The sequence below is a fragment of the Theropithecus gelada genome, chromosome 7a (assembly GCF_003255815.1).
Source record: "Theropithecus gelada isolate Dixy chromosome 7a, Tgel_1.0, whole genome shotgun sequence".
In the NCBI taxonomy this organism is placed as follows: Eukaryota; Metazoa; Chordata; class Mammalia; order Primates; family Cercopithecidae; genus Theropithecus; species Theropithecus gelada.
In genome coordinates this window covers 42067389-42093087 of record NC_037674.1, presented here as the reverse complement: position 1 = coordinate 42093087, position 25699 = coordinate 42067389, and the positions used below count along the sequence as shown (strand labels likewise).

General features: G+C 45.4%; 2 protein-coding genes across 5 annotated transcripts in view; one reads left to right on the top strand and one right to left on the bottom strand.

Moving 5' to 3' along the window:
* The first annotated feature begins 1262 nt into the window (after window positions 1-1262).
* Window positions 1263-22538, top strand: LCTL (lactase like). Its single transcript, XM_025390088.1, has 13 exons — window positions 1263-1963; window positions 2369-2532; window positions 3193-3280; window positions 3566-3675; window positions 6172-6300; window positions 6386-6481; window positions 10037-10091; window positions 10190-10351; window positions 16630-16904; window positions 17742-17868; window positions 18053-18252; window positions 19792-19855; window positions 22244-22538. The coding sequence occupies exons 1-13, from the start codon at window positions 1624-1626 to the stop codon at window positions 22357-22359; spliced, it is 1926 nt and encodes a 641-aa protein (XP_025245873.1). The 5' UTR covers window positions 1263-1623; the 3' UTR covers window positions 22360-22538.
* The window catches only part of ZWILCH (zwilch kinetochore protein), a 47064-nt gene continuing 43335 nt past the window's right edge, over window positions 21971-25699 (bottom strand). For 2 of the 4 annotated variants that reach the window (XM_025390091.1, XM_025390092.1), the window contains exons 17-18: window positions 24242-24356; window positions 22486-22498 (exon numbers count right to left, since the gene is read on the bottom strand). In XM_025390091.1, the coding sequence (XP_025245876.1) occupies window positions 24268-24356 (89 nt within the window). In that variant the 3' untranslated portion in view covers window positions 22486-22498; window positions 24242-24267. Of the gene's footprint in view, window positions 22499-24241; window positions 24357-25699 lie in introns of all 4 variants that reach the window. The other 2 variants (XM_025390089.1, XM_025390090.1) reach the window with 2 other exon arrangements.

The following is a 25699-nucleotide window of genomic DNA, read 5'->3' as shown; positions in this document are numbered from 1 at the left end:
CCGAAGCTGCGTCTATCACCTTATCCCAGGGGTTGATGAATTAATACATGAAAACCTCTGGACCTTAGGAAGCACCCAATCAACGTTCGCCATGGTTAGGTTCATTATTGTATTATTTCGATTTTACTCACATTATTGAGCGTCCACTAGGTGGCAGCACTAGAGGACTGGATGCTGATGAACCAGGCAGGCACACTCCTGCCTCCCAGGAGCCTACAACGGGGCAGGAGACAGACACATAAACAGCTGATGTGGAAGCGCAGGGTGGGAGGGGTAAACGCAGGCTGTAGGAAAACCCAGGGACAGCCTGGGCAACATAGCAAGACCCCATCTCTACAAAAAATTAGCCATGCATGGTGGTGATGCCTATAGCCCCAGCTACTTGGGGTGCTGAGGTGGATCACTTGAGCCCAGGAGGTCGAGGCTGCAGTGAGCTGTGGTCATGCCACTGTTTAAAAGAAAGAGAAGGAAGGAAGGAAGGAAGGAAGGAAGGAGACAAAAACCAGAGAACCTAGCCTGGCCTGAGGGTGCATGAATCCAGAAAGGCTTCCTGGAGGAGGTGCTACCCATTGAAGACCCAAAGGAAGAGTACAAAGAAATTAACCAACAACAAAGCAGTAAGGCCTAGTTGAGAGAGCTGTGGTGAGGGCTCAGCTGAAGGCAGGGAGGTTGGAAATTGAGCTATGTGAAGGAGGCCTTTCTGATGGGGAGGGCACTGCAGGGAAGGGAGCCACAGCAGATGGGGGCAGGAGGTGCTGAGACTACAGGGCGGGCCGTTCTAGCAGGTGATGTTGGTTGAATGAGTGAGTGAGGAAAGGAATGAATGAGGGATACAAATAGAGAAGGCCAAGGTGGAAAAACCAACTGTATCTTTTACGGTGGGGGTTTTTTTTTTGGCAGCTGGGACAAGTAGACAGAGACACATGGCAACATACGCTGGTCCTGCACCACCCTCAGCTCAGGACTTGAAGGACTGCAGTGTGCTGAAGGTGACTTGTCAGGCCCATAAGGGGTAAGGAGGAGCAGGTCTCCTCCCCTCCTTGGCTGCCCCTCTGTCCCGGGATGGGGGTGCTGATTGATAGCTCCCCTGCCCCCCCACGCCCGCCCCTGGCCCAGCGCCAAGCTCCCCAGCTGCTGACTCAGGCCCTGCTGGCCAGCTCAGCATTCCTGCCGGGCACCCAGTGAATGGAGCTATTGAAAGTCTCTGTAGCCACAGACCACACCCCCAACCAGAGCTTTCGGCTGGGCTGTGGCTCCTCTCTCAGGGGACAGCGTAGGCCCTAGGGGTCAGTTGGAGAGGGCTCTGGCTGCCAGCGACTGCTCTGGGGGTGTCTGGGACCAAGGACGATCCTGGGTAAGCTGGCTGGGCTGGCACCAAAGAGTAGATTCCAGTGGGGGGGGGTCTCCCTGGTGCGCAGGACAGAGGCGCTGGGATGGGCGACCTGGGCTTGGGGGAGGGGTCTGCCTGTCGATGGGAGAGCCAAAGGGCCCTGTGGGCTTTCCCACCTGCCCCCTAAGACTGGAGCTTCCCTAAGGTAGAGGTAGTTCTCCCTTAGATAGAGGCCACTCAGGGGTATGGGCTGGGTCTCCCCCGTCAGACAGGAGCCAAGGTAGGGAGAAGGGATGGTTTGGAGTCTTGCCCATCAGTCTCGGAGCTCCCCAGGCACAGGAACAGCATCAGGCGTCCAGCCTCAGCCTCTGCTGCTGGGTCGGGATCAAGCGCCCTCCTTTCCCTTCCTCTCTCCACTTGGCCTTTGCCCTAAGCCAAGACCTAGCCACCAGGCTGGCTACAGGCGCCTGCAGAGCCAGCTGCACTTTTTCAGGTATGGGGGAGGGCCAGGTACCATGAAGCCAGTGCGGGTCACCACCCTTCTGTGGATGCTACTGCTGGTGCTCGGGCTCGGGGCCGCCTGGAAGGGGTCCCCAGAAGAGGCCTCCTTCTACTATGGAACCTTCCCTCTTGGTAGGGCCACGCCTCTGTTCGTCTGTCTGCCTGTCTGTTGTCCACCTGTCTTGACTTGCCAAGGAGTTTGGTATTCTTGCTTCCTGATTGGCAGGATGAGAAACCTACCTTTGCATGGTTGTTCTAAAAGTTCCTAACAGGTTTTTTTTTTTTTTTTTGAAGTTACTAAAAATTACACAGATAATACATGCTAATTAGAGCTAAAACTGTGCAAAAAATGTTTTTAATATATCTTCCCCTACCCTGCCTCACACGCTCACCCTCCTAGGAAGATAAGGCCCCAGTGGGACAGGGGCAGCGTGGTAGGGAGGGGCAGTCCCTAAGGCCTGGGAGGCACAGCCCGGAGCCCTGGCTCTGGGTGACACATGGGAGCACCTGGGACCCAGCACGGGTCTCCCCCTGCAGGCTTCTCCTGGGGCGTGGGCAGTTCTGCCTACCAGACGGAGGGCGCCTGGGACCAGGACGGGAAAGGGCCCAGCATATGGGACGTCTTCACACACAGTGGGAAGGGGAAGGTGCTCGGGAATGAGACAGCAGATGTAGCCTGTGATGGCTACTACAAGGTCCAGGTGAGTGCGGGGTGTGTGTGTGCGTGCACAGGTGTGAGCACATGCCTAGCTGGGAGGCAGGGAGTGACGTATTGGGGGAGCCCTGGTGACAACGTCATTCCCATGCTCTGCCAAACACCCTGTACCCCAGTGCAGCCAGAGGGGACAGGGCCAGTGGGGGTGAAGGTTTGGGAGGGGCCAGGATGTGAGGTGGATGTAGAAGGAAAGGAAAGTGGGGCCTCATCTGAGCCAGTGCCTCAGGCCAAGTGACGGGGGCTGAAGGACTGATCCCACAGCTTCAGGGCCTACAGCCACAGTGGCCTGAACCCCTGGTCCCTGCTTGTGAGTTGCACCGTGTGGAGGGAGTGGGACCCGCTCATCCTCAGCACCCACTTTCCTCTCTGGATGGCTTCTTGAGGAACTCATCACCCAGGTATACTAGGGGCATCCTGATGGACTTTTCCAAGTGCCTCCCTGTCCTGTGTTTTCTTTGACTCTTGGCATATCGCCTGCCTGAAGTGGCCAGGTGGCATCACCTCTGTTGTACAGGTGAGGAAGCAGGTTCTTCCTTGCCCACTAACAGCCACAGACAAGAGTGAGCCTTGGCCCTAGAGCCTGATGGACCCCTACCTCCCATGCCCAGGGCCCAGGTGACCTGCTTCCCCACCCCTATCTGCACAGGAGGACATCATTCTGCTGAGGGAACTGCACGTCAACCACTACCGATTCTCCCTGTCTTGGCCCCGGCTCCTGCCCACAGGCGTCCGAGGTGAGCCAGGGAAACCCCTCCCGAGCCCAGGTGCGGCCCCTTCCGGCCATGCTGGCTTTGCAGGGGCACCACAGAGTCCTGGGGAGGGAGACCAGCCCATGAACGTGGTTGCTGATAGTAGCAGCTCTCACAGGTTCTGCAGGTAACTGGGGTCCCAGAATGCTGGTGGGCTGAGGGTACCTCAGGCCTTCAAAAAGCAACAGGGCCCAGGAATGCTGCACTCCAGAAGGCCAAGGCCAAGGCCAAGGTCCTTTCTCGTAGCATCTTCTTTTATTTCACCTGCAGCCGAGCAGGTGAACAAGAAGGGAATCCAATTCTACAGTGATCTTATCGATGCCCTTCTGAGCAGCAACATCACCCCCATCGTGACCTTGCACCACTGGGATCTGCCGCAGGTGAGGACCCGAGCAGGCTCCCAGGCCCAAGCGGTGCTCAGCTCAGCAGGAGGGAGCCCAGTTTGAGGACTCGGGTTGCCCAGGTGGGGCAGAGACTAGGGTCTGGATTCTGGTGCACGACTGTAAGATGTGAGTGAGTGAAAAAATCTCTCTGACTCACTGTCTTAGTCCACTTTTGCTGTTATAACGGAACACCTGAGACTGGGTAACTTGTAAAGAATGGGAATATATCTTCCCACAGTTCTGGAGGCTGGGAAATCCAAGATTAAGACACTGGCAGGTGCAGATTCTGGCCCAGTCTCTGCTTCCAGGATGGTGCCTTGAATGCTGTGTCCCTCTTTTTATAAGGGCACCTAATCCCATTCAAGAGAGAAGAGCCCTCATGACTCAATCACCTGCCAAAGGCTACACTTCCCCATGCTGTTACACAGGGGATACAGTTTCAACATGAATTCCAGGGGACAGAAACATTCAAACCAAAGCACTCATGTATGGCAGGGAGGTCATACTGCTTTTTTTTTTTTTTTTTTTTTTTTTTTTTTTTTTGAGACGGAGTCTCGCGCTGTCGCCCAGGCTGGAGTGCAGTGGCGCGATCTCGGCTCACTGCAAGCTCCGCCTCCTGGGTTCACGCCATTCTCCTGCCTCAGCCTCCTGAGTAGCTGGGACTACAGGCGCCCACCACCGCGCCCGGCTAATTTTTTGTATTTTTAGTAGAGACGGGGTTTCACTGTGGTCTCGATCTCCTGACCTTGTGATCCGCCCGCCTCGGCCTCCCAAAGTGCTGGGATTACAGGCGTGAGCCACCGCGCCCGGCCATACTGCTTTAATTGATGTGTGTAGTAAGTGAAAAGAGTGAATCCTTTTGTTTTCTAAAAAACTTGGCATACAAACAAATTTTTAAAACTATAAAGATACGTCTTTTAACTAAGATCTGGCAGCCAGGTGCAGTGGTTCACGCCTGTAATCCCAGCACTTTGTGGGGCCGAGGTGGGTGGATCACCTGAAGTCAGGAGCTCGAGACCAGCCTGGCCAGTCTTTACGAAAAATACAAAAATTAGCCAGGCGTGGTGGCGGGTGCCTATAATCCCAGCTACTTGAGAGGCTGAGGCAGGAGAATTGCTTGAACCAGGAGGCAGAGATTGCAGTGAGCTGAGATCGTGCCATTGTACTCCAGCCTGGGCAATGAGAGCGAAATTCCATCTATAAAAAAAAAAAAAAGAGAGATCTGGCGACATAGCATAATGAACAAGTTTAGCCTTTTTTCTCCAATTTCTTTGAGCCGTATCACAGGCACTCATATATGACCCTGCCCCAGTAATGTCCATGAAATCATAACATGCTTCAGAACGTCACTATGTCACTGTGATTCAAGCAGTATTTTCTTTCTTTCTTTCTTTTTTTTTTTTTTTTGAGATGGAGTCCTGCTCCGTCGTCCAGGCTGGAGTGCAGTGGCGTGATCTCGGCTCACTACAGCCTCTGCCTCCTGGGTTCAAGTGATTCTCCTGTCTCAGCCTCCCGAGTAGCTGGGATTACAGGCATGTGCCACCATGCCTGGCTAATTTTTGTATTTTTAGTAAAGACAGGGTTTCACGATGTTGGCCAGGCTGGTCTCAAGCTCCTGTCTTCAGGTGATCCGCCTCCCTCAGCCTCCCAAAGTGTTAAGATTACAAGCGTGAGCCACTGCGCCTGGCCTCAGGCAATATTTTCATTCAATGGGGAGAAGGTGGTCCCATCGGTGCCCTGGAAGGTTTGGGCAGGACGTGGGAGGAAGGGGTGTTCTGATTGGAGGGTGCATTGCAAAGAGGGGGAAGCTGGGCAAGCAGTTTGGTTCAGTTAGAATTTGGGGAGCAGGTAGGAGAGGGAAGGGTTAGAGGCTGGAGAAGTGGCTTGGGGAAGACCTCAAAAGCCTCAAGTGCCGAGCTAAGATGACTGGGAACTGGGTTTATTCTGTGGGAATGGGAGCTACCAGAGTCCTCTAACTGGGGAAGAGGGCAGAGCAGGCTGTAGGGAGATGAACCTTCCAGTTTCTTCCCTGGTTGCTTTCACGAACCTGCCCCAGTAACATCCCTCGAAACCGCCAAGGAGAGCTGGACAGGTAGTCTCGATAGAGTGACAAGTCTTGGGAGAATTCTGCCATCATGGGCAGATGCCTTTGGTTGGGAAAGCCCTCGGCCGAAAAAGGCAGATCCTGCCCCAAGGCTTCTAGGAGCTTTCTGACATCTGCATGGCCCTCAAAATCCTCATCAGAGTGTTTATCCCAGCATCAGATCTCATTTCTCCAGAACTTAGATCTAAGATGCTTCCCCATTATTAGGCCCCTTTCCCCTGGCAATTTTTCTTAAATATTCAATCTGTCCAGTTCTTTCTAAGCATGAGAGTCCCAGTCTCCCTGCGCGGCCTCCCTCCTGTTTGTCTGAGGACTGTCGCACAGCTTATCTCCACATCTAAACTGCTTTGCGGTTCATTCATGGGGCACCTGCTTCTCTGTGTTCACAGCTGCTCCAGGTCAAATACGGTGGGTGGCAGAATGTGAGCATGGCCAACTACTTCAGAGACTACGCCAACCTGTGCTTTGAGGCCTTTGGGGACCGCGTGAAGCACTGGATCACATTCAGTGATCCTCAGGTAAGCGAGGCCCCTCCAGGTGGCAGACTGTGGCACTCCCTGCCACCTCTTATGGATCCTGTGGTCCTGCTTGCTGTCCCTATAGGCAATGGCAGAAAAAGGCTATGAGACGGGCCACCATGCACCGGGCCTGAAGCTCCGAGGCACCGGCCTGTACAAGGCAGCACACCACATCATTAAGGTGAGGGGGGTCCTTCTGGTGGGAGAACAGCCTCAGGGTCAGCTCAGCCTTCCCCAGGGGCTCTAGCCTGAGCTTGGTCCTCTGCCACTCCACCTCCGAGTCAGCATACTCCATAGCACCTTCCTTTCTGTGACGATTTATGGAGGGCGTGTCCTGCCATCCAGGGCGCTGGGGGACACGATGGCTGAGCTGTTATAGTGGCTCCCAAGAGCTTACAGCCTAGCCAAGGGGATGGAGCACATCCATGTGGAAATGCATCAACTACAGGTCTAAGCTGTGACAGGAGGAAGAAGGGATGTGACAGCGAGCCAGGGTTTAAAATCTTCCATGAATGAGCAGAAGTAACTGGGGTTGATCAAGGACAGCAGTAAGAGGAGTTAGAAGTGGTAGGCCGGGCGCGGTGGCTCAAGCCTGTAATCCCAGCACTTTGGGAGGCCGAGACGGGCGGATCACGAGGTCAGGAGATCGAGACCATCCTGGCTAACACAGTGAAACCCCGTCTCTACTAAGAAATACAAAAAACTAGCCGGGCGAGGTGGCAGGCGCCTGTAGTCCCAGCTACTCGGGAGGCTGAGGCAGGAGAATGGCGTGAACCCGGGAGGCGGAGCTTGCAGTGAGCTGAGATCCGGCCACTGCACTCCAGCCTGGGCTACAGAGCGAGACTCCGTCTCAAAAAAAAAAAAAAAGAAGTGGTCATCAGAGCGTGGCTTCAAAGAACCTGGGAGTTTTGAAGAAGGAAAACTAGTTTGGAAGCAGCAATAATGAGCAGGCAGACTCCACCTTACTCCCAGCTCAGAGGGATGTGGAGTGTGATGGAAAAAATGGCCTCTGCTCAAAGGAGCTGCAGTGGAGGTGCTCTTAGGGCTGGCAGGCATCAGTCACAGCAAGAGAGAAAGGGGCCATTCCGAGAAGACGCTACAGGAAGGAAGGGCTACTGGAAAGCCTTGTCACTGGAGAGGGAATTGGGTCACATTACAGGACATGTATGAGGATATGGATGATGATAACTGGAGAACAGGGATACAAGGCATGTGGGATTGGCCCCAAAGGACTCTTAGCAGAAGGTAGACAATCTAAGCTGGAAGGCAAGGAACCACTGGGTGACATTCCAGACCCCCAAACTCATATCAGGGAGAACATTTTCTCATTTTTTCTACATTTGGCTTATGATTTCTTAAACTGAATATTTAAAGGGCAGAGCTCTCAAGATATTTTTATTTTTATATTTTTTTAGACTGAGTTTTGCTCTGTCATCCAGGATGCAGTGAAGTGGCATGATCTTGGCTCACTGCAACCTCCGCCTCTTGGGTTCAAGCGATTCTCTTGCCTCATTCTCCCAAGTAGATGGAACCACAGGCGTGTGCCACCACACCTGGCTAATTTTTGTATTTTTGATAGAGATAGGGTTTCACCATGTTGGCCAGGCTGGTCCTGAACTCCTGACGTCAGGTGATTCCCCCACCTCGGCATCCCAAAGTGCTGAGATTAGAGGCATGCGCCATAGTGCCCGGCCTCAAGATATTTTTAATATTAAACATAGAAGTCATTTTCGGGGCCTTTTTATCTATCAAAAGTAGTGAGCTGAAGAGATGTCATTATTTATTTATTTAGAGACAGATTCTTGCTCTGTCGCCTAGGCTGGAGTGCAGTGGCACGATCTCGGCTCACTACAACCTCTGCCTCCTGGGTTCATGCCATTCTCCTGCCTCAGCCTCCTGGGTAGCTGGGATTACAGGCATACACCACCACACCCGGCTAATTTTTTTGTATTTTTAGTAGAGACAGGGTTTCACCATTTTGGCCAGGCTGGTTTTGAACTTCTGACCTCGTGATCTACCTGGCTCACCCTCCCAAAGTGCTGGGATTGCAGGCATGAGCCACCGCACCCGGCCTGAAGAGATGTGATTCTGTTATTGTTTTGACATGTTCCACTTCATCAGACAATACCATGATTCACTTGGTTATTGCTGGTTGGCAAAAGGAAGTATAAGGAACGAAGTCTGATAAATAAAGGTTCTCCGTGAGTAACAAACAAAACAACCCCAAATTCTATAGCCTTCAGATATTCAGGTCTTCTAAATTGGTACTTCTCAAACTTTAACAAGCATCATAATCATTTAATAAATGATTACTGAGCCAGGTGTGGTGGCACATGGCTGTTGTCCCAGCTATTTGAGAGGCTTGAGCAGGAGGGAGGATCGCTTGAGCAGGAGGATCACTTGAGCCTAGGAGTTTCATTCCAGCATTGACAACAAGCAAGACTCCATCTCAAGAAAAAAAAAAAAAGTTTATTAAAGCACAGACTGCTGGCCAGACACAGTGGCTCACACCTGCAATTCCAGCACTTTGGGAGGCTGAGGCAGGCAGATCGCTTGAGGTCTGGAGTTCGAGATCAGCCTGGCCAACATGGAGAAACCCCATCTCTACTAAAAATACAAAAATTAGCCAGGTGTGGTGGTGCGCACCTGTAGTCCCACCTACTCAGGAAGCTGAGGCAGGAGAATGGCTTGAACCTGGAAGGCGAGGTTGCAGTGAGCCGAGATCGTGCCACTGCACTCCAGCCTGGGCCACAGAGCGAGACTCCATCTCAAGATAAAAACAAAACAAAACAAAAAACACCCAACACAGATTCCTGGGCCCCACTTTGAGTTTCTGATTCAGTAGGTCTGGCAAGGGCCCACGGATTTGCATTTCTTTTTTTTTTTTTTTTTTTGAGACTGAGTCTGGCTCTGTCGCCCAGGCTGGAGTGCAGTGGCCGGATCTCAGCTCGCTGCAAGCTCCGCCTCCCGGGTTTACGCCATTCTCCTGCCTCAGCCTCCCGAGTAGCTGGGACCACAGGCGCCCGCCACTTCGCCCGGCTAGTTTTTTGTATTTTTTAGTAGAGACGGGGTTTCACCGTGTTAGCCAGGATGGTCTCGATCTCCTGACCTCGTGATCCACCCGTCTCGGCCTCCCAAAGTGCTGGGATTACAGGCTTGAGCCACCGCGCCCGGCCGGATTTGCATTTCTATTAAGTTCCCAGTGGATCCTGATGATCTCGGTCTGGAGACCACACACTGAGAATCACTGTTCTAGATGACTTTCCATCTCTCTTAGGTGTTGAACTACCCAAGTGCGGTGGCTAGCTGAAATAGCCTCAGGCAGGCCAGTGGGTCACTGGTAGAATATGAAGAGAAGGCAGGTTGGTGTATTTTAGATTCCATTTTTCAAGACTATTTCAGACACTTGGTTTTTTCCTAACTTACTGAGCTCTTCTGGGAAAAGTACTGCCTAGTTGCTACTGAGGACTAAGAGGAACAAAACAGGAAACTTTAGCAAAAATCTTAAAAACGATAAATAACAACACAAAGTTGTTTGAGCCAGACTTACATCAAGTTTCATTTACAGTATAAAGAAAGTAAGTGCCTCATGAAGTTAGAGGAAGGAAGACTGGATTGGGATAAACAAGGCTGGATGGATGAAAATGATAGGTCTAAAGTTAGGAAGGAAAGAAAGGCCACCCAGATTGAAATGGATGGGCCAGGCACCTACGATGCATTTCTGCTCCCCTTTCAGGCTCACGCCCAAGCCTGGCATTCTTATAACACCACGTGGCGCAGCAAGCAGCAAGGTGAGCTGTGGCCCCACACATGTACCCAGGACAGCCAAGTGCCCGGAGCAGCAATGGCACGCCCACTCTCCACTCCCTTTTATTTCTTTTCTTTTAAGGTCTGGTGGGAATTTCACTGAACTGTGACTGGGGGGAACCTGTGGACATTAGTAACCCCAAGGACATAGAGGCTGCTGAGAGATACCTACAGTTCTGTCTGGGCTGGTTTGCCAACCCCATTTATGCCGGTGACTACCCCCAAGTCATGAAGGACTACATTGGTGAGCCCAGCCTCATTTTAAACTGCAGATACTACGGCAAGTTATTGAGCCCATGTGAAACAAGCAAAAGGCAGGGGGTTGAAGAGCTCATCGGGCCTGGGTGAGGTACTCAAGGGATAATCCAGACTCGAAAGAATTGAGAACCACACATTTGAGTTAGCAGGGAGGAACCCTAGACCTCTCAATTTCCCTAGACCTGGAAATTGAGAATTTTCAGAACTCAGAGAAGAACGTGGTGGTTCTTTGGGCTGGTCTCTCTTATGTTCTGCTGCCCTGCCCCTTCCTCCACCCCACTTTAACTGCAGTCAAGCAGGAGAGAGCTCAGACGCAGTCATGGGCTTGTGTCACTTCTATTGTCGGTTCTTTCTGTCAATGGAGAAATATCTTCCAAGCTCCAGTTTCCAGTGTTGGAGAAGAGAATAAATACAGGTAAGGCTTACAGGGATATATCAATTTGGATGTTTTTAACTGCCACATAACAGAAAATTCTACCTAAAAGGACTTGAAGTAGGGAATTTATCATCTCACCTGAGCCCAGAGAAGGGTGATGCAGGGCTAGGTAATCTAGCCTTCAAGGGTGCCCTTGAGGACCCAGGCTTATTCCATCTTTCCACTCTGGCACCTTCAGTTAGCCCATCAACCAATCCCCATGACCACAAGATGACTGCAGCAACCCCAGGTATCACATTTTTACATGTCAACACCCAAAGACAGAAAAAGGGAATTGTTCTGTCATAATATGTTTTGGGGTGGGCTTTCTTGGCCATTTTCCCCCCAATTTTTTTTATGGTGGCAAAATACACATAAAATGTACCTGTGTTGCCATTTTTAAGTGTACAGTTCAGTGGTAAAAAATACACTCATAATGTACGAACATCAACACCATCCATCTCCAGAATGCTTCATTTTGCAAAACTGAAACTTTGCCACTGAGTCCCTGGCAACCACCATTCCACTGTCTCTGATTTTGACTAAGTAGCTCATATAAGTGGAAGCATATGGTATTTGACTTTGTGTGACAGGCTTATTTTACTTAGCATAATGTCCTCAAGATTCATCCATTTTGTAATGTCAGAATTTCCTTCCTTTTAAAGGCTGAATAATATTCCATTGTCAGCTGGGCATGGTGGCTTACGCCTGTAATCCCAGCACTTTGGGAGGCTGAGGCGGGCGGATTACCTGAGGTCGGGAGTTTAAGACCAACCTGACCAACATGGCGAAACCCTGTCTCTACTAAAAGTGCAAGTTAGTTGGGCATGGTGGTGGGTGACTGTAATTCCAACTACTTGGGAGGCTGAGGTAGGAGAATCACTTGAACCTGGGAGGTGGAGGGTGCAGTGAGCCGAGATAGTGCCACTGCACTCCAGCCTGGGTGACAGAGTGAGACTTTATCTTGGGGAAAAAAAAAATTTCCATTGTCTGTATGTATCATATTATGCTTATTCATTCATCCATCAATAGACACTTAGGTTGCTTCCATGTTTTAGCTATTGTGAATAATGCTAAAAACACAGGTATACAAATATCTCAAGATCCAGCTTTCAGTTATTTGGGGTATATACCCAGAAGTGGAATTGCTGGATCACATGAAAAATTCCTTTTTTAATTTTTTTTAAGGAAGTGTCGTACTGTTTTCCACAGCGGGTGTACCATTTTACATTCCCAGCAACAATACACAAGGGTCCCAATTACTCCACATCCTTGCCAACGCTTGTTATTTTGCTTAATAATGGCCATCCCAGTGGGTGTGAGGTTGTATCTCATTGCACTTTTGATTTGTGTTTCCCTAATGATTAGTAAGAGCATCTTTTCATGTGCTTACTGGCCATCTGTAGATCTTCTTTAGAAAAAATGCCAATTCAAGTTATTTGCCCATTTTTTAATTGGGTTGTTTTTGTTGTTGAGTTTTGGGAATTCTCTACATATTCTGGAGTCTAATCTTTTATCAGATATATGATATGCAAATATTTCCTCCCATTCTATGTGGGTTTTTTATTCTGTTGCTAGTGTCTTGATTCCCAAATTTTAAAACATTTGGTGAAGTCCAATTTGTCTATTTATGTTTGTTTCTTTTGCCTATTTTTGTTGCCTGTGCTTTTGGTGTCAGAATCAAGATATAACTGCCTAATTAAATGTCATGGTGCTTTTGTTCTTTTCTTTTTCTTTCTTTCTTTTCTTTTTTTTGAGACAGAGTCTTGTTCTGTTGCCCAGGCTGGAGTGCAATGGTGTGATCTCAGCTCACTGCAACCTCTGCCTCCCAGGTTCAAGTGATTCTCCTGACTCAGCCTCCCAAGTACCTGGGGTTACAGGCACCTGTCATCATGCTCAGCTCATTTTTGCATTTTTTCTAGAGATGAGGTTTCACCATGTTGGCCAGGCTGGCCTTGAACTCCTGACCTCAGGTGAATCTCCCACCTCGGCCTCTCTAGTGGGTCACGCCAGTAATTTTTTTTTTTTTTTGAGACAGGGTCTCTCGCCCTGTCACCCAGGCTGGAGAGCAGTGGGGCGATCATGGCTCACTGCAGCCTCAACCTCCCTGGGCTCCAGCGATCCTCCCACTTCAGCCTCCCAAGTAGCTGGGACCACAGGCGCACACCACCATGCCCAGCTAATTTTTTGTATATTTTGTAGAGACGGGGTTTGACTATGTAGTCCAAGCTGGTCTCAAACCTCTAGGCTCAAGCTATCTGCCCACCTTGGCCTCCCAAAGTGCTGGGATTACAGGCGTGGGCCACCACACCAGGCCATGTTTTCTTCTAAGCAGTTTTATTTGTTTTGAAACTGAGTCTCACTCTGTTGTCCAGGCTGGAGTGCAGTGGCATGATCTCGGCTCACTGCAACCTCTGCCTCCCCGGTTCAGGCAATTCTCCTGCCTGAGCCTCCCAAATAGCTGGGACTACAGGCGCCCACCACCAGGGCCTAATTTTTGTATTTTTAGTATAGACAGGGTTTCACCATATTGGCCAGGGTAGTCTCGAACTCTTGACCTTGTGATCCGCCTCCGCCCGCCTCAGCCTCCCAAAGTGCTGGGATTACAGGCATGAGCCACTGTTGGATGCCTTCTATTTATTTTTCTTGCATAATTACTCTGGCTAGAACTCTCATTACTATGTTGAATAGAAGTGGTGAATGCAGGTATCCTTTTCTTGTTCCATTTTTTTTTTTTTAATTTTTTTTGAGAGAGAGTCTCACTCTGTTGCCCAGGCTGGAGTGCGGTGGTGCAATCTTGGCTCACTGCAAGCTCCGCCTCCCAGATTCAAGCAATTCTTGCGCCTTGGCCACCTGAGTAGCTGGGATCATAGGCACACACCACCATGTCCAGCTAATTGTTTGTATTTTTAGTAGAGACGGGGTTTCACCATCTTGGCCAGGCTGGTCTCGAACTCCTGGCTTCAAGTGATCTGCCCACCTTGGCCTCCCAAAGTACAGGGATTACAGGCATGAACCACCGCGCCTGGCCATTCCTCTTAGCTATTTTTAGGAACAAGAAAAATCTTCCCAGGAAGCAGCTTCTGTCCCTTTGTGCCTCAAGGGACAGAACTGTCACATGGTTACGTCAGGTGATGCCCTAGACCATCATAACTAGGGCCCCAGAGGCTGGGGAGGAAGGGGGCATGGAAGACAGGCATTGGACTGACTGCTGGGTGTAGGTAACCGGCAGTGTCTGACCACAGAAATTTAAACATATTATCTCTGATTTAAAGGTATCAGCTGGCACTCCCCCTAAAAAAAAGGAGACAAAAATAACACTGGAATTGGGTTACGGTTTCACACAACAAAGCTGTTTTAGGTGTTTGATTAAGAGAGAACTGTCAACATTTGAAAAATGCCCCTTTCTATAAAACACATTTATCAAAGATACTTATCTGAACAGGAGGTAGCAAGTTCTAATACCAACTCCGCCACTAACTTGTGAGTGACTGTGGGCAAGGTGCTTCACCTCTTTGGTTCTTAATCTTATCTGAAAATGAAGGCATTAGATACAATCTTTAAAAATCTTTTGGTGTCAATCAGTTCTGTGACACATCTATACACATACACTCAAAATCTTGAGAATAGTTTCCTCAAGATGCATAAGGAAAAAGCCTTCATGAAGGGACTGACAGGGCCCATGTCCCTGTAGACACAACTTATCATTCACACAGTGCATTCACTCTCTTGGGGCCCTCAGAGGCCATTGCAGGTGCCACAGAAAGGCTGCATTACAAAGCCAAACAGATTATTTGTGAGAGAGCACATTTTGGCCGTAATGCCGATAATCCCAGCCCCTCTCAACTCCAATTCTGTGATGATACAAGTGGGAAACAGGCTGAACTTTTCCTTTGCACAATGTAGAAAGAAGGATCCTCTAAGCAGTTGAAGTTTTATTTAGTACTGAAAGCATTCTGCCTGAAATCTTGTTCACAAATTACTTCCAGGCCTCTCAGAAGTACTCTTTTACTCACAGTAAATATATAAACAAAAGTATTTCCAGATCAGTGCTGTTCAATAGAACTTTCCACAATGACGGAAATGTTCTATACATGTGCTGTCCAATACAATAGCTTCTAGCCACCAGCGTCTATCAGAATTCTAAAAATTAAAATTAAAAATTCAATCCTTCGGTCACTATATTTTAATAGCCATATGCAGCAAGTGGCTATTGTATTAGTGCAAGGACAATGACGACAGCTGGTGGTTTTTCTTAAGTCACTAAATGTAACTGAAATAATGTGCCAATATTTTATTTGCTTTATGCTAATATCTTAAGGGTATTTAATAACACAAACTTTGTATTCATTTTATCTAAACTATTATCCTCTTTGGAACTATTCTTAAGGTTATATTTCAGATCAATTCATGGAAAATGTTGTTTTCTTGATTTATATATTAAAAGCCATTTTTGCATAGATCACACCTGGACATGTTTCATATTTTTTAAAGTACAAAAAGTATGAACTAAAAAGTCAGGCCTCTCTCCTTCTCTCCCCAGAAGCAAGTATACTTCCAGAGATGGGTTGTATATGTGGTCAGTGTATGTGCTTAGGATTACACGCAACATTCTGAAGCTTTTTTTCACGGAAACCTATATCCTGGCAAGCTTTCCACATTGCTATAGAAAGTGCCGCCTCATTTGTTCTAACGGCTGCGTAGTGTTGTACCATGGATATTTCATCATTTACGTAACCGGTCCCTACTGACAGACATTTAGGTTGTTTCCAATCTTTTGCTGCTCAGTCTCTAATGAAGATGCTTGTGCAAACATCCCTTTATATGTGAGTAAAGTGTAAATAGATTTGGAACTGGTCAGTGAAAGGACATATGCTTTTACAACTTTGAAAGATAGGACATACCATCACTGGCCTTCCAGTTCCCTTCCCAAAGGCAGCTAAAATTACACATTTCTAGTTTTTATTTTTTGAGATGGAGTTTTGCTCGTTGCCCAGGCTGGAGTGCAATGGCGTGATCTCGGCTCACTGTGACCTCCGCCTCCAGGGTTCAAGCGATTCTCCTGCCTTAGCCTCCCGAGTAGCTGGGATTACAGATGCTTGCCACCACGCCCCGCTAATTTTTTTTTTTTTTTTTAAGATAGTCTGGCTCTGTTGCCCAGGCTGGAGTGCAGTGGTGTGATCTTGGCTCACTGCAACCTCCACCTCCCAGGTTCAAGCAACTCTCCTGCCTCAACCTCCCAAGTAGCTGGGATTACAGGTGTGCGCCACCACGCCGGGCTAATTTTTGTATTTTTAGTAGAGACGGGGTTTCACCATGTTGGTCAGGCTGGTCTCGAACTCCTGACCTTTTGATCTGCACCTCTCGGCCTCCCAAAATGCTGGGATTACAGGCGTGGGCCACCGCTTCTGGCCAATTTTTTGTATTTTTAGTAGCAACAGGGTTTCACCATGTTGGCCAGGCTGGTCTCGAACTCCTGACCTCAAGTGATCCACCCGCCTCGGCCTCCCAAAATGTTGGGATTACAGGCGTGAGCCACCACACCTGGCCAAATTACCCATTTTTAATGTAAGGAACAATACAGAAGCCCAACTCTACTTTTTTTCCAGATGGGTACATACCACTTATTATCTGTGAAAATACTACTTTTAAGCAATATAAACTTATAAATATTTTGGACAGTATTGAAATTTCAAAACTTCCACTTTGGATGGCTAAGGTTATACTTCCCACGCAGATGAATCCTAAAGCCCACCTTTTATGTCAAGATGTCACTATCGTCATGATACATAACACAGCAATTGGGAGAAAATAAGCCTTTGTTAAATTCTGCTTTTTTCTCTCAAAAGGAAGAAAGAGTGCAGAGCAAGGCCTGGAGATGTCAAGGTTACCAGTGTTCTCACTCCAGGAGAAGAGCTACATTAAAGGCACATCTGATTTCTTGGGATTAGGTCATTTTACTACTCGGTACATCATGGAAAGGAAGAACCCTTCCCGCCAGGGGCCCAGCTACCAGAATGATCGTGACTTGATAGAGCTGGTTGACCCAAACTGGCCAGATCTGGGGTCTAAATGGCTATATTCTGTGCCATGGGGATTTAGGAGGCTCCTCAACTTTGCTCAGGTGATTATCACATTAAGCTATTCAAAGGACATTTAGACTTGAATTCATGTTCTCACAGCTTAAGCTCAGGTGCCTACATTAGAAAGTTAATGAAACAAAATAAACCTAGTGAGTCATACTTCAGAGTATGTATGTAGTATACTACATTCAGGCTACTAAATGTAGGCCTTACAGACTCATGTCTACCATGCACAACCATTTGCATGTATATAACTTTAGCTAAAATTCGTATTCCATATTTATTTTGCTGTCCTTCTTGCCTAAACTGGAATATGTGGCAAAGAACAAGACCAAAGTACATGTCCCCTCCAACAACGCTTTTTTGTTTTTTTTTGAGACAGAGTCTCACTCTGTCACCCAGGTTGGAGTGCAGTGGCACCATCTTGGCTCACTGCCCCCTCTGCCTCCCACATTCAAGTGATTCTCCCACCTTGGCCTCTCAAGTAGCTCGGATTACAGGCGCATGCCACCACGTCTGGCTAATTTTTTGTATTTTAGTACACACAGGTTTTCACCATGTTGGCCAGGCTGGTCTTGAACTCCTGACCTCAGGTGATCTGCCCACCTCAGCCTCCCAAAGTGCTGGGATTACAGGCGAGAGCCACCACACCTGGTAACAATGCTCATTTATTGAGAAATACATCCTTTATATGAACTTGTCTCCTGCCTACAATAATCTCTAAATAAGCATGTTATCTGACATCTACTAAATGCCAAAAACACACTTGATTAGAATGTGGCAGGCTTGAATATGTGTTCCTATATGAGCCTCTGACTCAGAAACCTACCTGTAGGTCAGAATTTTTAAGAATTTTTGTTGCTATGACTCACTTTCAGACTCAATATGGCGATCCTCCCATATATGTGATGGAAAATGGAGCATCTCAAAAATTCCACTGTACTCAATTATGTGATGAGTGGAGGATTCAGTACCTTAAAGGATACATAAATGAAATGCTAAAAGGTGAGACACAAACCAAGATTGTCTGCAGTGTTCCCATTTAACTGAGACAAAATGTGACTAACACACAATCAACTGAAACTTGTTTCTACATCTCATAAATGAAAACATTTTTAACATTATCTTCACAGTTTTATTTTTTTAAGTGAATGAAATATATTTAAAATGGAATAAAATGTCTTTGCAGCTATAAAAGATGGTGCTAATATAAAGGGGTATACTTCCTGGTCTCTGTTGGATAAGTTTGAATGGGAGAAAGGATACTCAGATAGATATGGATTCTACTACGTTGAATTTAATGACAGAAATAAGCCTCGCTATCCAAAGGCTTCAGTTCAATATTACAAGAAGATTATCATTGCCAATGGGTTTCCCAATCCAAGAGAGGTAGGCCTAATTATCAATGTTATCTGTTCTGAACTTTAGAAGAGCTAGGTAGCTAGAACACACACAGAGCTTGGCAAGTACCTCTCCTCTTTCCTCCATGAAAGACGACAGGGGCATGCAGCATGGCCCTTTATTTCACTTTTGCTCATTTGCTTAGAATGGAGCAAGCTTGACGTAAGCTTCAATCTAAGGGCACTACCAGAGGTTACGAAGGAGTTCCATTTGCTTTAAGTTATGACAGGGCAAAAACAATAGAGACATCTAGTTAAATATTATTCTAAATCTTGTGTCTTTTTTTCTTTTTTTTTTTTTTTGAGACAGACTCTTACTCTGTTACCAGGCTGGAGATCTCAGCCCACTACAACCTCCGCCTCTTGGGTTCAAGCGATTTTCCTGCCTAGCCTCCCGAGTAGCTGCGACCACAGGCGCACGCCACCACACCCAGATAATTTTTGTATTTTTAGTAGAGATGGGGTTTCACTATGTTGGTGAGGATGGCCTCTATCTCTTGACCTTGTGATCTGTCCACCTCGGCCTCCCAAAGTCCTGGGATTACAGGCGTGAGCCACCGCGCCTGGCCTAAATCTAGTGTCTTAATGCAAACAAATACTACCTATTTTTCAACATATATAAAAAACAGTTAAGTAAATTTAATGTATAATTATCATATCATTTTCATCTATTTTCCAGCCACACAGCAGAGCCATACACACATACTGGCTTCAAAATGAGATCTAAAGTAATCAAACTTAATAATCCTTTAGAATCTACCAAACATTTTCAATAACCTGAAAACTTTTCTTGCAGCTCCCTATTCTCTATGTTGCTGCACCTATTGGCAGAGAATATAAACTATAATTTCGAGTGTCTTGGCCAGATACGGTGGCTCACTGCCTGTAGTCCCAGCGCCTTGGGAGGCTGGAGTGGGAGGACTGCTTGAGGCCAAGTGGTCAAGACCGGCCTGGGCAACATAGCAAGATCCCATTTCTACAAAAAATTAAAAAATCAGCTGGATGTGGTGACACGCCTGTAGTCCCAGCTACCTGGGAGACTGAGGTGTGAGGATCACTTGAGCCCAAGAGTTTGAGGCTGCAGTGAGCTATGAGTGCTCCACCGCACTCCAGCCTGGGCAACAGAGCAAGACTCTGTTTCTAAAAAATGAAATAAAATAGTGTCTTAATAAAAATAATTTTAAAAAGTAAATTTCACTTGTTTACCGAAACTATTTTAAGGTGAGCCCAGTAGGACTATTAAATGTAAGCAGTGACTAAAAACCATAAGGCATTTGCTACTTTTACATTATTAGAAAAGCACTAGATTGTACACTCAAGCATAAAGACTGTTCTCTGACTCCCTCACTATGATGTACATGGATGTACAGTAAATATAAACTAATTTAAACTACAAGATGATTTAGAAACAAACTACAGGTAGATTTTTAAAAATACTTACTTTTACCCCACATTTATTTCAAAAATGATTTGAAACAGCAAACAATTAGTCTAAGACAACATTACTTATCAAGTGGGTTTTTATTAGGTGGAAAGTTGGTACCTCAAAGCTTTGGAAACTTGCTCTATCAACAATCAGAGGCTTGCTGCAGGTGAGTCAGTATGTTTTAATGTTTTCCTTTAATAATTAAACTAAATAATTATACGTATCATTATCAAAATCTCAAAATCTGGCTCTACTTGAAGTCAATCTTCCAAAACTGCTTGTGATTAAAATCAAGTTTCTTTGAAGCAATGTCAAATTTCTATTTATAAGCATTTTAAAGCATTTAATCTACCATGAAAGATAAACATTTTATCCATTTTATCCATTCAAGTTTTATCCTTTCAGAATCATACCATAAGGCCGGGCATGGTGGCTCATGCCTATAATCCTAGCGCTTTGGGAGGCTGAGGCAGGTGGATCACCTGAGGTCAGGAGTTTGAGACCATCCTGGCCAACATGATGAAACCCCGTCTCTACTAAAAACACAAAAATTAGTCAGGCATGGCGGCGCATGCCTGTAATCCTAACTACTCAGGAACCTGAGGCAGGAGAATCGCTTGAACCTGGGAGGCGGAGGCTGCAGTGAGCTGAGATCACGCCACTGCACTCTAGTCTGGGTGATAAAGTGAGACTCTGTCTCAAAAAAAAAAAAAAAACCAAACAAACAAAAAGCAGAATCATACTACAAATTTATACACCTACTATTTTTGTTATAGTGGGCTTGGGCAAGGAGAGGAAAAGCCAACCACTATACCAACCGGGATGAAGGAAAAAAAGAACACTTGAGATCTTATATTTGTTCATTCGGCAAGCAATTATTAAGCACTCACTATTTGCCAGGGAATGTTTTTTTTTTTTTGAGACAGAGTCTCGCTCTGTAGCCCAGGCTGGAGTGCAGTGGCCAGATCTCAGCTCACTGCAAGCTCCGCCTCCCGGGTCCACGCCATTCTCCTGCCTCAGCCTCCCGAGTAGCTGGGACTACAGGCACCCGCCGCCTCGCCCGGCTAGTTTTTTTTTGTATTTTTTAGTAGAGACGGGGTTTCACCGTGTTAGCCAGGATGGTCTCGATCTCCTGACCTCATGATCCACCCGTCTCGGCCTCCCAAAGTGCCGGGATTACAGGCTTGAGCCACCGTGCCCGGCCCCCGCCAGGGAATGTTTTAAGTCATGAGATACAGCAATGAACAAGGTTCCTATCTTCATAGAAGACATCATTTCCTATGCAATGGGATCTAAAAGGATCAGAGATGTCAAATAACAAAGATGCACTTATGCATCAAGAAATGCCAACACATATCATTTGTTTCTTTGAATTTGATCTTTATTTCTCCCTCCGTAAGGGCAATCAGAGAAATACGCTTCCTTTTTTTTTTTTTTTTTTTTGAGACGGAGTCTCGCTTTGTCACCCAGGCTGGAGTGCAGTGGCGCGATCTCTGCTCACTGCAAGCTCCGTCTCCCGAGTTCACGCCATTCTCCTGCCTCAGCCTCCTGAGTAGCTGGGACTACAGGCACGCACCACCACGCCCGGCTAATTTTTTGTATTTTTAGTAGAGACGGGGTTTCACTGTGTTAGCCAGGATGGTCTCAATCTCCTGACCTCGTGATCCACCCGCCTCGGCATCCCAAAGTGCTGGGATTACAGGCATGAGCCACCACGCCCAGCCTATGCTTCCTTTTTTAACAAACTCATCTTTAATGTGATAGCAGAGGTGGAAGGTGCGAGACCAAATCTTACCAAATTAGCTATTTTTACAGACCAATATAGCATATGCACCCCCCCAAACATATTTAAATAATCAGGCAATATTAAGAATGTATATTCCATTAGACTGAAATAAACAAGGTTGAAACGTGGTACAGAATTCACTCATGAGCCTGTGAACTCCACATGAGGATGTCCAGCACTTTATTTATCTCAGTAACCAGAGTACCCAGCACACAAACTAAAAGTGGGTATTAAATAAGTGGCCACTATTTTATTAATAATGCACATAACATATGCTTATCATCAACTCTTAAAGATTATTATTTAACTATACAAGAATTACCATACAAAATTTCAACATACAAATTCCTACACTTCTTAAGATACACAATAACATCTTTGAAAGGTTGGAGATGTTTCCCAGGGACTTTTCTTTCACAAATCCCCCCCAATAAAAATTATAGGAAGTGTGGAATATGGCTGCTAATATTCTGAGATGAATTTACAAAGTATAAGTATTGAGAGACATTTAGACTTTACTACAGCACTTGTAGAAGAACCAAATTCAGGCATTTATCCCATATTTTCTGAAATATTTACAAAGCTCCTATAAAATTTTCAAATAACATTTAATTCACTAAGTTCTATTTCATGGCAAATAAGAATCAGAAAATTTGAGGATGGTATTTTTTAAGTTTTTCCAATACAGTTAAAGCTTTTGGGATAAAGCTGTATTTACTAAAATGATCCTGTTCTCATTTGTGGTGCTCGTTCTCTTTGTCATTTCAGAGCCCTTGCTAAGTCACATGCAAATGGTTACAGAGATTGTGGTACCTACTGTCTGCTCCCTCTGCGTCCTCATCACTGCTGTTCTACTAATGCTCCTCCTGAGGAGGCAGAGCTGAGACAGGATTATCAGTTTTGGAGCTTCGTAAGAGAATCTTCAGGATCTTCCTCCCTTTTCCGCTTTGAGGGTTTCCATATATTTCTGTTTTCAGGTTCTACGATAATTACCTTTTTTTCTCTTTCTCTTTTTGGCTTGTGCTGGGATTTAAGAATTAGAAAATAAAAATAAGCAGAAATTTAAAAAAAATCACTTGTAATCTCACCCCTCCTAAAGTTAACATTAAGATTTTGCATTGTATAGGCTGGGCGCGGTGGCTCATGCCTGTAATCCCAGCACTTTGGGAGGCTGAGGCGGGCGGATCATCTGAGGTCAGGAGTTCGAGACCAGCCTGGCCAACATGGAGAAACCCCGTCTCTATTAAAAAACACAAAAATTAGCCAGGCGTGGTGGCAGGTGCCTTAATCCCAGCTACTTTGGAGGCAGAGGCAGGGGAATCATTTGAACCCGGGAGGCGGAGGTTGCAGTGAGCTGAGATAAAGCCATTGCACTCAAACCTGGGGGACAAGAGCGAGACTTCTCTCAAAAAAAAAAAAGTTGCTGTATATAATGAATGTATATTATGAATTATTTACAAAAATGGGATCATAGTATATAAACTGTTGTGACTTGATAGTTTATCACTCTAAAATCTGTCCAGAAAATATTACTTTAATGTTCAAATGATTGCCATCTCAGCACTGTCCTATACCTGATAGATAAAATCAATCTGGCCAGGGACAGTGGCTCATACCTGTAATCCCAGCACTTTGGGAGGCTGAGGCAGGTGAATCACTTGAGGCCAGAAATTAGAGATGAGCCTGGCCAACGTGGTTAAACCCTGTCTCTACTAAAAATAGAAAAACCAGCTGGGCATGGTGGCGGGCACCTGTAATCCCAGTTACTTGGGAGGCTGAGGCAGGAGAATCGCTTGAACCTGCGAGGTGAAGGTTGCAGTGAGCTGAGATCACACCACTGCACTCCAGCCTGGGCAACAGAGCAAGACTCCGTCTCAAAAGAGAAAAGAAATCTATAGATAACAATCCTTCCAGGTTGTAAATATTATTAACCAACCACAGAAAAGTATGAAGTGGGTACCAAGTAAATGAGCACGTACACTCTTCTGACATTTTAGTCTGAATTTAGTCTGACAACTTCGACTAAATTCAACTTACTTTATTCAATGAAATACCTCAAATAAATATTATATGTTTATTTTTTATTTATCTTCTAGGTAACTCAGTATCTTGTTTTTTATAATAAAGATTCATTTTACTCTTAACTATGTTAAAATGCTAAAATTAATTAATTTCCATCTATTTGGGGATAAAACATGGCTTAAGAACAATCTCATGCATTTTACTCATCTGATTTTACCAAATACTGTTTCTGACACCAGAAAAGAGTAAGACAGTAGAAAATGTCATTTCCATTAATTCTTTTGGTTAATACGATCTCAAATCAAAACATTTTAAGGAGACTATTTACATCTAGGGCTTGTCCTATAGTTGGGCTGGAATAAAATTGTTTATAACAAAACTTCACTTTCAACGGCAAATCGATATGCCTGTTCAGGGTTTTTCTCTTCCATCAATGTTTCCAAAATCAAACTCACTTTCTACTACATATACAGATTTTAAATGCAAAGACATTACCACTCAAGAATTTTTTTTTTTATTTCTCTGCTTTTAGGATTAAATTGACCTGTTAAAAGTTGACTACAAAAGGTAGAAAGAAAATTAAAGAGTTACACTGCTCAGTAACAACTGGTAAGCCTTTTATGTGATTACTAATAATCTCTATTCCTAATGTAGTAAATCAACATTGATATTGTAGAAAGAACCAAACGTAACGTACATATTACAAAGTATTTGACAAAGGGACTAAAAGGTGAATATAAATACCTTATAGAGGATTTCATCAGCACACTTCACTTGAAATGCACCTGGCTGCAGGTAACCATGTTAGTAAAGGAGATCCTTTCTTCCAGGCTACCGTTTAGTGTTAATTCTGAAAAATCTGTAATCAAAAAGAGAGTGAGATCAGAATTGCTTAACACCCTGCTTTGCTACCATGTATAATGCTGAATTTTATACCAATGCAATAACTAAGAGGTGGTCTAAATGGCAATGTGTCTTCTACTTTAAGAGAATTCATTGGAAAACATTCAGTAGGGACACTTGCTTTAAATATGAAACTCTTGATACATTTAAAACATGATTAAATAAACTTAAAATGAAGCAGATTATTTTTTAATTGTAAATGTGGAAACTTACTGCTTTACTTTTTGTGCCATATTAACTAGGGTTACACAACTGTCTTTTTTCCAATTCTAACATAAATTTCAGAAAATAATTTCTATTTAAGATTTGTAGTCTTAAGGCTAGAGACATATCCATTTTTCTTCCAAAGACTATTTTATTTCAAAAATAAATGGTCCAATCAGCATTTAGATGGGATAATGTCCACTTCCTTGTGGGTCAACATTTTGGTTTCCATATTTTCATCATTATCAACAATCATTTACTGAGCACCCACTGGGTGAGCAGCACTCCACTGGACACTTTTTCTCCCCCATTAACTCCAAATCATTACCCTCTCTTTCCATGGTGGCTAAAAGTACACTTTCCTCTCTTAAGTCTCCCTGCTTTTGATATCAACTATTTTACTCAAGAGCATCATGCCATTAAATATCTTGAAAAGCTAGTATTTGACTTAAGTGCTCAGTCCAAAGAAATAAAATATCTAACTCCTTAAAAGCATATTATCTTTGAAAGAAAGTTAAATATTTTCAGCCATACTTATAATTAACACTTTGTTTGTTTGAATAGCCCATGACTTATACAAATGAGATTCCCCCTTCAAGAGTGGGTCTTGCTTTGGGGCTAAAAGACACTGAATAATTTCTAGACAGACACATCAAGAATATATGATGGGTACAAGAGGTTATAAAGTTCAAGCCAAAATGGAGTTTGAGTGTGTTTCTAAGCACACAAATATATGATTTTATAAGAATTCCTTGTTTTTATAAAAGGAGTCACTGGACCAATGCACTAGAAAATTGCTTTAACTCCAACATTCAAAATAACTTTCACTCTTTTTTGATGCAATCCACGTCAAAAAGACTTTAAATGATATGTTTAGTATACTTGCTTATTCAGCTTATTAGGAAAAGGTGTTTCGTCTTGTATGAATTTCCTCAAAACAGAACTCTAATCTCTACAAAATAAAATTTACTTAATTTTTTTGGAGACAGAATTTTGCTGTTGCTGCCCAGGCTGGAGTGCAATGGTGCGATCTCGTCTCACTGCAACCTCTGCCTCCCAAGTTCAGGCAATTCTCCTGTCTCAGCCTCCTGAGTA